The sequence below is a fragment of the Euprymna scolopes genome, chromosome 38 (genome assembly GCF_053919585.1).
Source record: "Euprymna scolopes isolate OS-2025 chromosome 38, ASM5391958v1, whole genome shotgun sequence".
Lineage (NCBI taxonomy): Eukaryota > Metazoa > Mollusca > Cephalopoda > Sepiida > Sepiolidae > Euprymna > Euprymna scolopes.
In genome coordinates, this window is record NC_136519.1 from 83,186,078 (window position 1) to 83,199,568 (window position 13,491).

The following is a 13,491-nucleotide window of genomic DNA, read 5'->3' on the forward strand; positions in this document are numbered from 1 at the left end:
AATTTTAATTCCTTTTGGTGGATTGATTTTTGCTATTTTTTCTGATGAGTTAAGGGCATAATAAATTCACTGATTGATATAATTATTAAGTGATTGATTTTGTACTACGAAACAGATACTGTCAAGAACTGTAAGGATCACTTGATGTAAAGGGATAAAATATGAAATTGTCAACATCATGTATTTTGGAATATATTTTGTTGTCATTTATTATATATATATATATATATATATATATACTCGGGGTTTTTTATTCAAAAGTAATAAACTAATGAATTCAACAAGGTTGTTAGATAGTGCTCAATAAAAAGAGCTAATAAGAATATATATATATATATATATATATATATATATATATATTCAATAGAGAATTGAAATAATAAATATGAATTCTGCATAAATTAAAACGAATAAAATTTATGTTCCGCAGTTCAACCATATTTCAAACAAGTAAACTTCATTCTCTGCCTAATAATTGTGAAGTCACACCTAGATTGAAATGTGTTTGGTTGGATTGCAGAAAAGAGTGCGCATTTTATTAATGATTCTTTCTATTGGTGGCATTTTTAGGAGTAAGTGGGATAGAGTACCCTGTATAATGTCTAACGATTATGGACACACGATAAACAAAGACTGTTGGGTATTCATAACTGAAATTTGGTGGACAAGTCAGACACGGATACGAAATATAAATACACTTTCAACCAACTGCAAATATGCTCTCGAACAGAGAACAGAAAAATTACCTTAACAGAATTTGTGCATCGTAATAGCCGATGGGTTGACATGGAATCGGTGGCAGTTTATTTTTTATGTCTTCTAATCGAAGCCGATGGGCATACTCTGAAAAAAAAAATAAATAAATAAATAAAAAAAAAAAAATAGAGAGATAATAAACTGAGGTGAATTCATTAATTTCTTTGTGAAAAATACATGTTATTAATAATATTAATATTTTCCCTATTTGATAGAATTACCTCATTTCGATTTTTTGATCACAAAATTTTCGTTTGACTTTTATCGACTGTTTATGTAAACTACCAGAAAATGCTGACAAAAACGTTGGTTTCAGCACAGGTTGTAAACTGCACGAGTACCAAAAATTCAACATGATTAAATCATCAGCAATTTACAACGTTGTTTAGATTGATGACCACATGGTTTATTTAACCAAGGATTGACTGCCTTCTGGTCATGTGATCTGCGATTTGATTCACAAGGAAAAAGAAATCTTAAGACGAAAATTTGGATTATGTTTATTCTCACATTTATGTAATATTTTCGCTGACTGCTTCCTTCGTTGCACATCAAAATTATCATGAGTTTACATCTCAAACCATTACAACAATGATCATATATTATTATTATAACGATATTCAAAAATGAGGCGACAAAGGGAGATCACTCTTATATTCTTGTCCAGGTTAGCAAAATTGGAATTTTTAAACTTAAATTTCGTGAATTTGGACTTCAAAAACTTGTATATAATAGTAATAGTAATAATAATAATAGTAATAATAATAATAAAATTAAAAATAATAATAATAGTAATAGTAACATTAATAGTAATAATAATAATAGTAATAATAATAATAATAGTAATAGTAATAATAGTAAAAATAATAATAGTAATAATAATAGTAATAATAAGAATAATAATAGTAGTAATAATAATAAAAGTAATAATAATAAAAAATAGTAATAGTAATTAAAATAATAATAAAAATAATAATGTACAGAGTGTCCAAAAAGTCACTAAAAGGTTCTTAACTTATTTTTGTAATTTTAACACTAACATTGGGAAATTTAAAAAAAATGCAAAATTCAAACAATCTTTATATAGATAATAATAATAATAATAATAATAATAATAATAATAATAATAATAATGTCACCCATAATCCAGGGAACACCAACATAGTTGTTGTTAATCTCTTGTGATGACCGGTATGAGAACTCTTAGAGATTACCAATAATAGTAATACTACTAGTAATAAGAATCATATTAATATTATTACTATTACTACTAATATTAATATTACTACTAATATTAATAATACTACTAATACTACTACTACTAATAATAATGATAATAATAATATAACTAATAATATTACTAATATTATCAATATTATTATTAATATTACTAATATTAGTAATAATATTTATAATACTATGAAAAATATTAATATCAATACTACTATTATTATTAATAATATTAGTAATAATAAATTTAATAATATTACTAATAATATTAGTAATGCTACTACTAATAATAATTTTTCTGAATTTTTTATATTATTTCGACTATTATTTTATCTTCAGCATTATTCCCAGAACGTTTCGGTCGATGTAACCTCCAACCTTCTTCAGGCATATTTTGTCAAACTTGGGAATCTGCAGAGAATTTCAAGCGAAACTCTTTATCCACAGAGGTAAAAAATGACGTTGTTTCTTCAACCAAGACAGAATGAAAGTCTTAAGTAAATTTAGTATTACCTGCAGTGAGGATTGAACCTTCAACCCCAAAAAGAGTACCACTTGGAACTGAATTTTTATAGTACTTTATGAAAAATAGATTGGAGGTGGAAGGACCTGAACGCTCAACGTTTCACCCGATTTATGCGGGCTTTTTCAAGAGGGAGGTCATTGAAAAAGCAATAATAGTACTTTATCCATTAATTCAAGTAAAACAAATCAGAAAGCATTTCAAGGAAGTAAAACAAGCACAAGGAAGCAACACTGCAGTGATGCAACAGAGATTGGAGCTTGGCAGACAGTGAGGGACCGATTAGTTATTGTTGTACAGTGTTCAACCCCCATTAAAGTTTGGTTGTTTTGTTTTATGGCATATTAACCCTTTTTGGAGTTATTTAACGCTGAATCCAGTCATTTTAGTAAAAAAAGAGTTTTATGCTTGAATCTTCAATTATTCAGTCAGGGTGTTCGGTTTGATTGTTTTATCAACCCTTTTTAAGTTTTAATCATTTTTGGTCAAATTTTTAGGATCCAAGTTCTTTATATCTTCAAATATGTATTCATGCTGTTTGGTTTGCTCTTTTTAGAGGAAAATTGTTGTTTTTGTTCTTACAGAACATGATTGAGTTTTGAAAAAGGAAAGGAAAACAGAACCAATAACATAAATGTTTGGTGCATTTTAGGCCAGGAAGCCAATATCTTCAGACAGCCTGATCTGGTAGCACCAGTTAATCAATGCTAGTACTCCCGTAGTGTTCCACATTTTTCAGTCGATTAAAGAATAAACAAAAGACTACATTACCTGTGGCTGGATAAAGTGGCGTGAGATAGTCCCCGTCTGTACCAACAGTACCTCGCTGAACCCCTTCTGGCGGCAACCACCATGAGTGCGGATATGTATTGTTGAAGCTATTTATATTGAAGTCAGCAGGATCCGTATAAAGGATAATCCCACTGGCATTGAATCTGGCGGCGATTTTTAACTGCAAAAAAAAAAAAAAAAAAATAACAAGTGAAACATGCATGGTCCCCTGTGAACAAGGCATAAAAAAAATGACTAAGTTCAGCATTTGCCCCCCCCCTCTCCATTTAGCCCCCCCCCCCCCCAATCCTCAGGGGATGTCAAATCCTGGTGAAAATGGACAAACGGTGCAGTTTTAGGCCTTAACATATGTAAATTTGAGTTCTGCACCATGCAAAAAAAAAAAAAAAAAAAAAAAAAAAGAAATGACTGAGCCCATCATTTCTCCCCCCCCCCCATTTAGCCCCAAAAGTCCCCAAGGTCTTAACATATTTACATTTGAGTTCAGCACCATGCAAAACTGCTAGATGGACAAACACAGAAAATTTTGGACGAATACGGTAAAATAGTCCCCCAAAAAACGGAGTGTTTTTATTAGCCCTAAAAGTGCCCCTGGGGCACACCCAAGAGTTATCGCGAAGTATAGACAAACAAAATTATATAGAAATCAGTTAGTTACAACTTTTCAGAAAGTTTTATAAAAATCCAAGGCATCAATTTTTTTTTTTCAATAAGCACAAAAGTGTCAATTTTAGCCATTTTAACCCGAAAGGCACTCCTATGGGCGGGGGGGGGGGCAACTGGAGTTTTCCCCCCAAATCCGTTCTGTTACTTTTTTTTACTCATATCATATTTAATGTTTGTGCAAAATTTAAAAAAATTTCAATTCCAAAAGTGCAGACAGACGAACGGGCAAGGGTGAATTTATAGGTACTCCAACAAAAAGAGGAAATCCGACACTATTCTCGTCAATTAAGAAATATTTAGCTGACATCGCCCCGTACGGCTCGGTAAAACGTATTCATTCGGACAATGGAACCGAATTTAGTAGTAAATACTTTGAACTTTAATTAACCATCATATTAAAAGAGTCGCCAATCTGATAGGCCTTGAACTGGCATCTAAGCTTCAGCCTTTGTCCCATCGACGAAACGTTGCATCCCTCTGCTTGTTCTACAAGTATTTTAATGGTGAATGCTCTGACGAACTGCAGACACTTGTACCCCCACGACGTAGATACCCTCGACAAACCTGACAGGCAGCTAAATCCCACCCCCACACAGTAGAGATCCCTAGATGTAAAAGATCTTTCTACTCCAGTAGTTTCTTCCCCAGAACCGCTAGACTCTGGAATTCCATTCCAGGTTCCTGCTTCCCTAACTGTACTGACATGCAGAAGTTCAAGTGCAACGTGAACCGACATCTTGCTTCCCAAATCCCAACATAGTGCCCCAGTAGTTGCTGCCCCTGATAGTAGCCCCTTACACCAAAGTGGCAATGTGCCTTGTTTGGGGTGAAAATGTAATAAAAAAAAAAAAAACAAGAAAACACGAGAAATCAGCACCTTATTCCTCATTTCAAAATGGCACCGCTGAAAGAGCATGGCGGACCCTTTTCGAGATGGCAAGATGTCTACTTATTGAATCGAAATTAGCTCAAAATTTATGAACATATGCTTTAATGCTTTAATGGCGATGGCATATATCAGAAATAGATCGTTAAAGAAAAGATTAGGCAAAACCCCATATGAAGCGTTTTGCGGTGTAAAACCCAAATTGAACCGAATGCATAAATTTGGTTTAAATTGCTTTGCATTCATCGAAATTATTCATAAACAAAATATTAAAAGCGAAAAAGGTATTTTCATAAGTTATGATAAAAGCAGTCTGGCTTATTTAATCTATTTTCTGGGCCAAAATGCCATAAAAAAAGTTAGATGTATAAAATTCAACGATACATTTAATTTAAAAAATGATGAACCAATAGACGAAAAATGTGAGGAAATATTACCTAGTATTTTCATCAATCACAGCAAAAATATTAATACTGACGACAATTACAGTAAAACTACTAATGTAAATATTAACCCAACGCATCAATACCTGATAAGGGATCGAAAAAGGCTAGACTTCTTAAAAATTGAAAAGATACAACGCAGTGGATTACTTGTAGCAAGATTCCGGGCGATACCAGATGGTCTTGCTTTTCAAATAGAGGAAGAGAAGGTAGGAGAGGGGGTGTGATATTTGATCAAGGAAAAAAAAAAAGAAAAATGTCCCTGAGACTTTATCAGGAGGGGAGGAGGATAGTAGATAATAATTGTTCTTTAAGCGGTTTTAATTTTCATTTTGTACTTATGTAGCGATAAGAAGAGGCAAAAATGTCCATAAGAAATAAAATATTTCAATGGAAAAAAAATAAATATGATAATGAGATTCTTGAGTTTGGCAGAAAAACAATACAGGATCGTTTTCTGGTTGAGTTTAGAAAGAACAATTCAAATATTATGGAAACAATGACTTGGGTTCAAAATGTCTGCTTTGGTGTCTGAGAGATGTTGTCATTTGGGCCCACCTGTTGTATTTAACTACCAGGCCACCAAGCCAGTGATAAGTTAGTTGGACAGATAAATAAATAAAATTGAACCTAGGGAGAGATATGGTCATGAAAGAGAAGGAAGAGGTTCACAAGAAAATAGAAAAATGAAAAGAATATAAAATAAGGGGATAGAGGAAGAAGTTCACGAGAGAAAGAAAAAGAATATAAGATAATGGGATTGAGAAAAAAAAGAGGTTACGAGGGGAAAAAAAAAAGAAAAGTAATCTTCAATATGACAGAGGGGGGAAGAGGCCAGTTTTATAAAAACGATTGTCTTTTTAGAATTAGGGTCTTTTTTACTGGCTGGCATCGAGACGTCCACATCGCTCTCGCCCCGCCTGGGGTGGGAGGGGCAGAAACCCTCATAAGAGCTAAGTTGAAAAGCTTTTGTTCTTAGCTGGGAAATCAACTAGATGAACTTAAGTTATACAACCTGCATCACGAAGCTCGGATCAAAGAACTCGACTTTAAACAAGTGTAAAATGATTTATAAATAATTATTTTGTTTGGTTTTTACGAAAATGAACCAGAGTTTTTCTTTGTTTCTCGATTGCCGGCCTGAATGAAGATGCAGTTTATTTCAGGTATGCCCTGACACCAAATGATGAAGGAGACAGACTGGATCCAGCACGAAGCCAGAGTGACAGCTGAAGTGGACGATGTTGCCACATGGACTTAGGGTCATGCACATTTCGTGTGCCCTGAGCAGCAGAGATATTTTCCAGTGACCGGTGAGAGTCTGGTCACGCTTGAGGGGTCCACCACTAGACAAGTAAGAAAGTAGCCCTGCTGGGTTGCATCTATGGTCCTGCGAGCCGGGAGCGATGAACATGGCCAAGAGTACATCACAAGTATGCTCCTGTGAACCAGGTTAGCGACAAATGCGGTTCTGCCCCCGGACAACAGGGGGCATCAGGGTTATATACTGTTACTCGTTGAAAAGTGCACCAGAAAGTTATAATGAGGCGATTAATTTAGAAAATCACCAAGAATGGGAAAAAGCTATGAAACCCGAATTGAAGCTTTATCTGAAAATAATACATATGAAATGGTAGCAAAACCAAAGGATAAAAATATAATTTCTTCACGCTGGGTTTTCTCCAAAAAAAAAAAAAAATCACGATTTGTTGCAAAAAGCTTTTCTCAAATTTCTGGAGTCGAATATTTTGCCGCATTCTCAATAACGACAAGTTTAATGACAATTAGAATTTTAGTGCAACTTGCCGTTCAGCACAATTCAAAAATACATCAAATGGATGTAAAAAAATCCTTATTTAAATTCTCTGATTGACTGTGAGATTTATATTTAATCCTCAGGGATTTAAAACGAAAAATAAAAATTTGGTATAGAAACTGAATAAGTCACTGTACGGTCTAAAACAATTGGAATTGAAAACTTCATAATTATTTAATAGAACAAGAATTCAGGCAGTATCCCGTAGACGCATACATATATGCCAAAAAATATAGGTAATAAATTGTTGATTTTGTTTTTTGTTTTTTTTTTGGGGGGGGTTGATGATATATTACCCATCTCAAATTGTGACAACACTTTAAAAGATATTAAAAATAAATTAAATAAAAAATTTTAAATGGCCGATCTTGGGACAATTGTCATGGTTCCTTGGTATAAAGTTTACCTGTGAAAATGAAAGTACAACAATATACCAATCACAGTATATTGAAAAAAATCCTAGTGAAGTTTGGAATGTGAGATTAAAAACCACATATAACTCCCGTTGAGATTAATATCAATAAGAATATAGAGACAGAAACTAAATTAATAGATGATCGATTATACAAAGAAATTATTGGAAGTCTAATCTATTTGATGAGCGCCACTAGGCCTTATATACGTTACACTGTAACAAAGCTTTGTTACACTGTAACAAAGCTGTCTCAAAACGTATTAAAACTGACAATTAAGGACTTAACTTGTGTAAAACAAGTCATTCGTTATCTAAAAGGAACCAAGGAACAATCTATATATCTATAAAAGTGAACGTGTCTGTCTGTCTGTCTGTCTGTCTGTGTACATTTCCCTACGTAATAACTCTGTCAATTTTAAGTCTATAGACTCAAAATTTGAAATACCGGGTACTGAGATTTGGGAAAATCGATGTGACGGGTGTCAGCCAGAAATTTGGCTGTTAAGGGGTCAAATTTCAACGATTTGACCTTTAAGAACTCTACCAAACTCCTCCGACAATTTTGGGTCTAGACACTTGAAATTTTAGATATAGGTTCCTTGAACATGGATCTAACTTAATAAAGTGATTTGAGCCCGAAACAATAAATTTTAAGGGGTCATAATAGGGGTCAAAGTTTTAAAAAATTAACCATTTTTTTTTGTTTTTTTGCTTTTTTTTGCACAGCATACACCTCCAAACACCCGAGCAACGCCGGGCACCCCTGCTAGTTATTAATATTTAAAAAGTTGACAGGAGGCAATTTTTCCAAGCACCCTTCTAATGTCTATTTTAAAACCAAATATAAGTAAAAAAAAAACTAAGAGTAATTCATTGTGACAATCAGTATTTTATTAGCAAATCTATGATTCATCAAAGGTCGAAGAATGTCGATATCAGATATCATTTCATAAGGGATGAAATAACTAAAAAAATCTATTACTCTTATTTATGTGACGTCTGAGAATAATATAGCCGACATTTTCACTAAACCTATAAAAAATATAAGATTAAAATATTTTATCGCTAAACTTTTTAGAATTTAATCATGAATAAATCTATTTTCAGAAACCAAAATGAGAAGTCGAAACCACAAAAAAAAAAAAGAAAAAAAAAACAGATTGTAAATTGTCCTGGGTACGACACTAAACTATGACCATTTTTTCTTGTCTTCCTAACCAAATTAACTAAAATATGTAACAGAATGTTTTGAGTTTTTTTGTTAAAAAAAAAACAAAAAAAACATTGTATATATATTTGAAAAAATGTGTATTTCAATGTATATATTTGAAAAGTATGTATATCTGTATGTATTTGTGTCTGTGCGTGTATATATATATATATATATATATATATATATATATTTGAAAAGTATGTATATCTGCATGCATTTGTGTGTATATATATCTTTATATCTATAAAAGTGTGTGTGCATATACATTTTCCTATGCAATAACTCTGTCAATTTTAAGTCTACAGACTCGAAATTTGATATACAGGGCACTGAGATTTGGGAAAATCTTTGGGATCGGTTTTCGGCCAGAAATTTGGCTGTTAAAGAGTCAAAGTTCAACGATTTGACCTTTGAGAACTCTACCAAACTCCTCCGACAATTTTGGGTCTAAACACTTGAAATTTTAGATATAGGTTCCTTGGACATGGATCTAACTTAATAATTTGATTAGAGCCCAAAACAATAAATTTTAAGGATCATAATAGGGGTCAAAGTTAAAAAAATTGACAGCATTTTTTTTTTTTGCTCAACATACACCTCCAAACACCCGGGCAACGCTGTGCTGAAATGCTAGTATATATATTTTTTTATTATTATTTATTATAGTATGTATATCTGTATGTATTTGTGTTTATATATATATATATATATAGTATTAAAAAAGAAAAATTTTTTTTTAAACAATTGAATTAAAAATGATTTCATTTTACACACATACCAAAACAGGGCTCTACATTGCGAGTAAAACAATCGCATTTGCGAGTGTTTTTTCAAAATGGCGACTAGAAATAATGAAACGCTTATTTTTTGGCGATTGTATTTCTTTCACTGACAATCTTCCACAGCTCGCTACTGAATGAAAAATATCTTTTCAACTTTTTTCTTTCTTTTTTTTTTTTTTTTTATAAAATGAACAAAGTTAAATAACTTAAACAATAAAAGAACAATATAATTTTTTTTTTTTTTACAAAGGCTGGTTTAAAAAAATATCTGAAGAAATGAGAATGTTTATAACTTCAAGCATCAACATAAAATTTGTTGCATATTTAGAATTACACTTATTAAAAAAACATACAGAAAAATATTTATGATGTACATACACGTACAGAACGAAAATGTCATATTCTAAAAATCATATGGGTTTGGTGATTAACTTTTCTATTTGGCTAGTAAACGAAAATATTTAGTTGTCAAAGGTCAACTAAAGATAACTCCGTCCGTAGAGCCGCGCAATATATTGATATGTTTTTGACCAATGAGAATAAAGACAAGTTCCAAAAATTAATAAAAAAAAAGAAAAAGGAAAAAAAATTCCGTTTTTATTTTTCACTATCAAACCTAATTGAGTCCGAAAAGACCTTTTCATTATTGTATATATTGTTATAGAGTTAATGTTCTATCGATTTTTATATATTATTATAGAGTTAATGTTCTATTGATTTTTATATATTATTATAGAGTTAATGTTCTATCGATTTTTATATATTATTATAGAGTTAATGTTCTATCGATTTTTATATATTATTATAGAGTTTATGTTCTATCGATTTTTATATATTATTATAGAGTTAATGTTCTATCGATTTTTATATATTATTATAGAGTTAATGTTCTATCGGTTTTTATATATTATTATAGAGTTAATGTTCTATCGATTTTTATATATTATTATAGAGTTAATGTTCTATCGATTTTTATATATTATTATAGAGTTAATGTTCTATCGATTTTTATATATTATTATAGAGTTAATGTTCTATCGGTTTTTATATATTATTATAGAGTTAATGTTCTATCGATTTTTATATATTATTATAGAGTTAATGTTCTATCGGTTTTTATATATTATTATAGAGTTAATGTTCTATCGGTTTTTATATATTGTTATAGAGTTAATGTTCTATCGATTTTTATATATTATTATAGAGTTAATGTTCTATCGATTTTTATATATTATTATAGAGTTAATGTTCTATCGGTTTTTATATATTATTATAGAGTTAATGTTCTATCGGTTTTTATATATTGTTATAGAGTTAATGTTCTATCGATTTTTATATATTATTATAGAGTTAATGTTCTATCGATTTTTATATATTATTATAGAGTTAATGTTCTATCGATTTTTATATATTATTATAGAGTTAATGTTCTATCGGTTTTTATATATTATAGAGTTAATGTTCTATCGGTTTTTATATATTATTATAGAGTTAATGTTCTATCGGTTTTTATATATTATTATAGAGTTAATGTTCTATCGGTTTTTATATATTATTATAGAGTTAATGTTCTATCGGTTTTTATATATTATTATAGAGTTAATGTTCTATCGGTTTTTATATATTATTATAGAGTTAATGTTCTATCGATTTTTATATATTATTATAGAGTTAATGTTCTATCGATTTTTATATATTATTATAGAGTTAATGTTCTATCGATTTTTATATATTATTATAGAGTTAATGTTCTATCGGTTTTTATATATTATTATAGAGTTAATGTTCTATCGATTTTTATATATTGTTATAGAGTTAATGTTCTATCGATTTTTATATATTATAAAGTTTTCATTTAAAAAAAATATATATCCATATGATTTGGGTGCATTAGCTTGAATCGAAACTGAAATATATATATAACTTGAGCTTCTTCAGCAATAATCGAAACCGAAACCAAAACTTATGAATCGTTCTTGATAAAATTAGTTACAAAAAAAAAAAAAAAATAGATGACTTAAGTGCCATCAGCTATAGTCGAAATCAAAAACCAAAACTTATGAAGAATTCTTGATAAAACTATTTATTATAAGAAATGGAATTTCATAACAATTTAACGACCCGGCTGTAAGTGTGACACACAAAAGAACGCACGCGCTATCGTATTAATATATAGATGATTAAATTAAGTTTTGTTTGTCGTCCTATTTAAGATTCTCAAATCAAATCATTTTTATATATACAATTTAAAAAAAACAAACAAAAAAAACATAATAAATGTGTAAACATAAAACTAGTGTTACATGAATGGCTGTCCTTTCTCATGTAAGTAAAAAGACATACTGGATAAGTGAAAATGATATGAGGATTAAGTTAGACTCGAACCCTGTAGGCAAGTTTTAAAGATAATAATGGAGAATGGAATGTTAAAATTTCCATTATTAATTTCTATTAGAAATTGTTAAATATTATTAATTCTATTAGAAATAGTTAAATATTGTTAATTCTATTAGAAATTGTTAAATATTGTTAATTCTATTAGAAATTGTTAAATATTGTTAATTCTATTAGAAATTGTTAAATATTGTTAATTCTATTAGAAATTGTTAAATATTGTTAATTCTATTAGAAATAGTTAAATATTGTTAATTCTATTAGAAATTGTTAATTCTTGTTAATTCTATTAGAAATAGTTAAATATTGTTAATTCTATTAGAAATCGTTAAATATTGTTAATTCTATTAGAAATTGTTGAATATTGTTAATTCTATTAGAAATTGTTGAATATTGTTAATTCTATTAGAAATTGTTGAATATTGTTAATTCTATTAGAAATTGTTGAATATTGTTAATTCTATTAGAAATTGTTGAATATTGTTAATTCTATTAGAAATTGTTAAATATTATTAATTCTATTAGAAATTGTTAAATATTATTAATTCTATTAGAAATAGTTGAATATTATTAATTATATTAGAAATAGTTAAATATTATTAATTCTATTAGAAATTGTTAAATATTATTAATTCTATTAGAAATAGTTAAATATTATTAATTCTATTAGAAATAGTTAAATATTATTAATTCTATTAGAAATTGTTAAATATTATTAATGCTATTAGAAATTGCTGAATATTATTGATTCTATTAGAAATTGTTAAATATTATTAATTCTATTAGAGATTGTTGAATATTATTAATTCTATTAGAAATTGTTAAATATTGTTAATTCTATTAGAAATAGTTAAATATTGTTAATTCTATTAGAAATTGTTAAATATTGTTAATTCTATTAGAAATAGTTAAATATTGTTAATTCTATTAGAAATAGTTAAATATTGTTAATTCTATTAGAAATAGTTAAATATTGTTAATTCTATTAGAAATAGTTAAATATTGTTAATTCTATTAGAAATTGTTGAATATTGTTAATTCTATTAGAAATTGTTAAATATTATTAATTCTATTAGAGATTGTTGAATATTATTAATTCTATTAGAAATTGTTAAATATTGTTAATTCTATTAGAAATAGTTAAATATTGTTAATTCTATTAGAAATAGTTAAATATTGTTAATTCTATTAGAAATAGTTAAATATTGTTAATTCTATTAGAAATTGTTGAATATTGTTAATTCTATTAGAAATTGTTAAATATTATTAATTCTATTAGAAATTGTTAAATATTATTAATTCTATTAGAAATAGTTGAATATTATTAATTATATTAGAAATAGTTAAATATTATTAATTCTATTAGAAATTGTTAAATATTATTAATTCTATTAGAAATAGTTAAATATTATTAATTCAATTAGTAATAGTTAAATATTATTAATTATATTAGAAATTGTTAAATATTATTAATGCTATTAGAAATTGCTGAATATTATTGATTCTATTAGAAATTGTTAAATATTATTAATTCTATTAGAAATTGTTAAATATTATTAATGCTATTAGAAATTG

The 13,491-nt window shown here is 28.5% G+C and overlaps 1 protein-coding gene across 7 annotated transcripts in view; it reads right to left on the reverse strand.

Moving 5' to 3' along the window:
- LOC145263231 (N-acetylated-alpha-linked acidic dipeptidase 2-like) overlaps positions 1-13,491 on the reverse strand; it is a 544,830-nt gene that overhangs the window by 58,917 nt on the left and 472,422 nt on the right. For all 7 annotated transcript variants that reach the window (XM_080120318.1, XM_080120321.1, XM_080120317.1 and 4 more), the window contains exons 8-9: positions 3,281-3,461; positions 747-843 (exon numbers count right to left, since the gene is read on the reverse strand). In XM_080120318.1, coding sequence (XP_079976444.1) covers positions 747-843; positions 3,281-3,461 — 278 coding nt within the window. The remainder of the gene's footprint in view (positions 1-746; positions 844-3,280; positions 3,462-13,491) is intronic.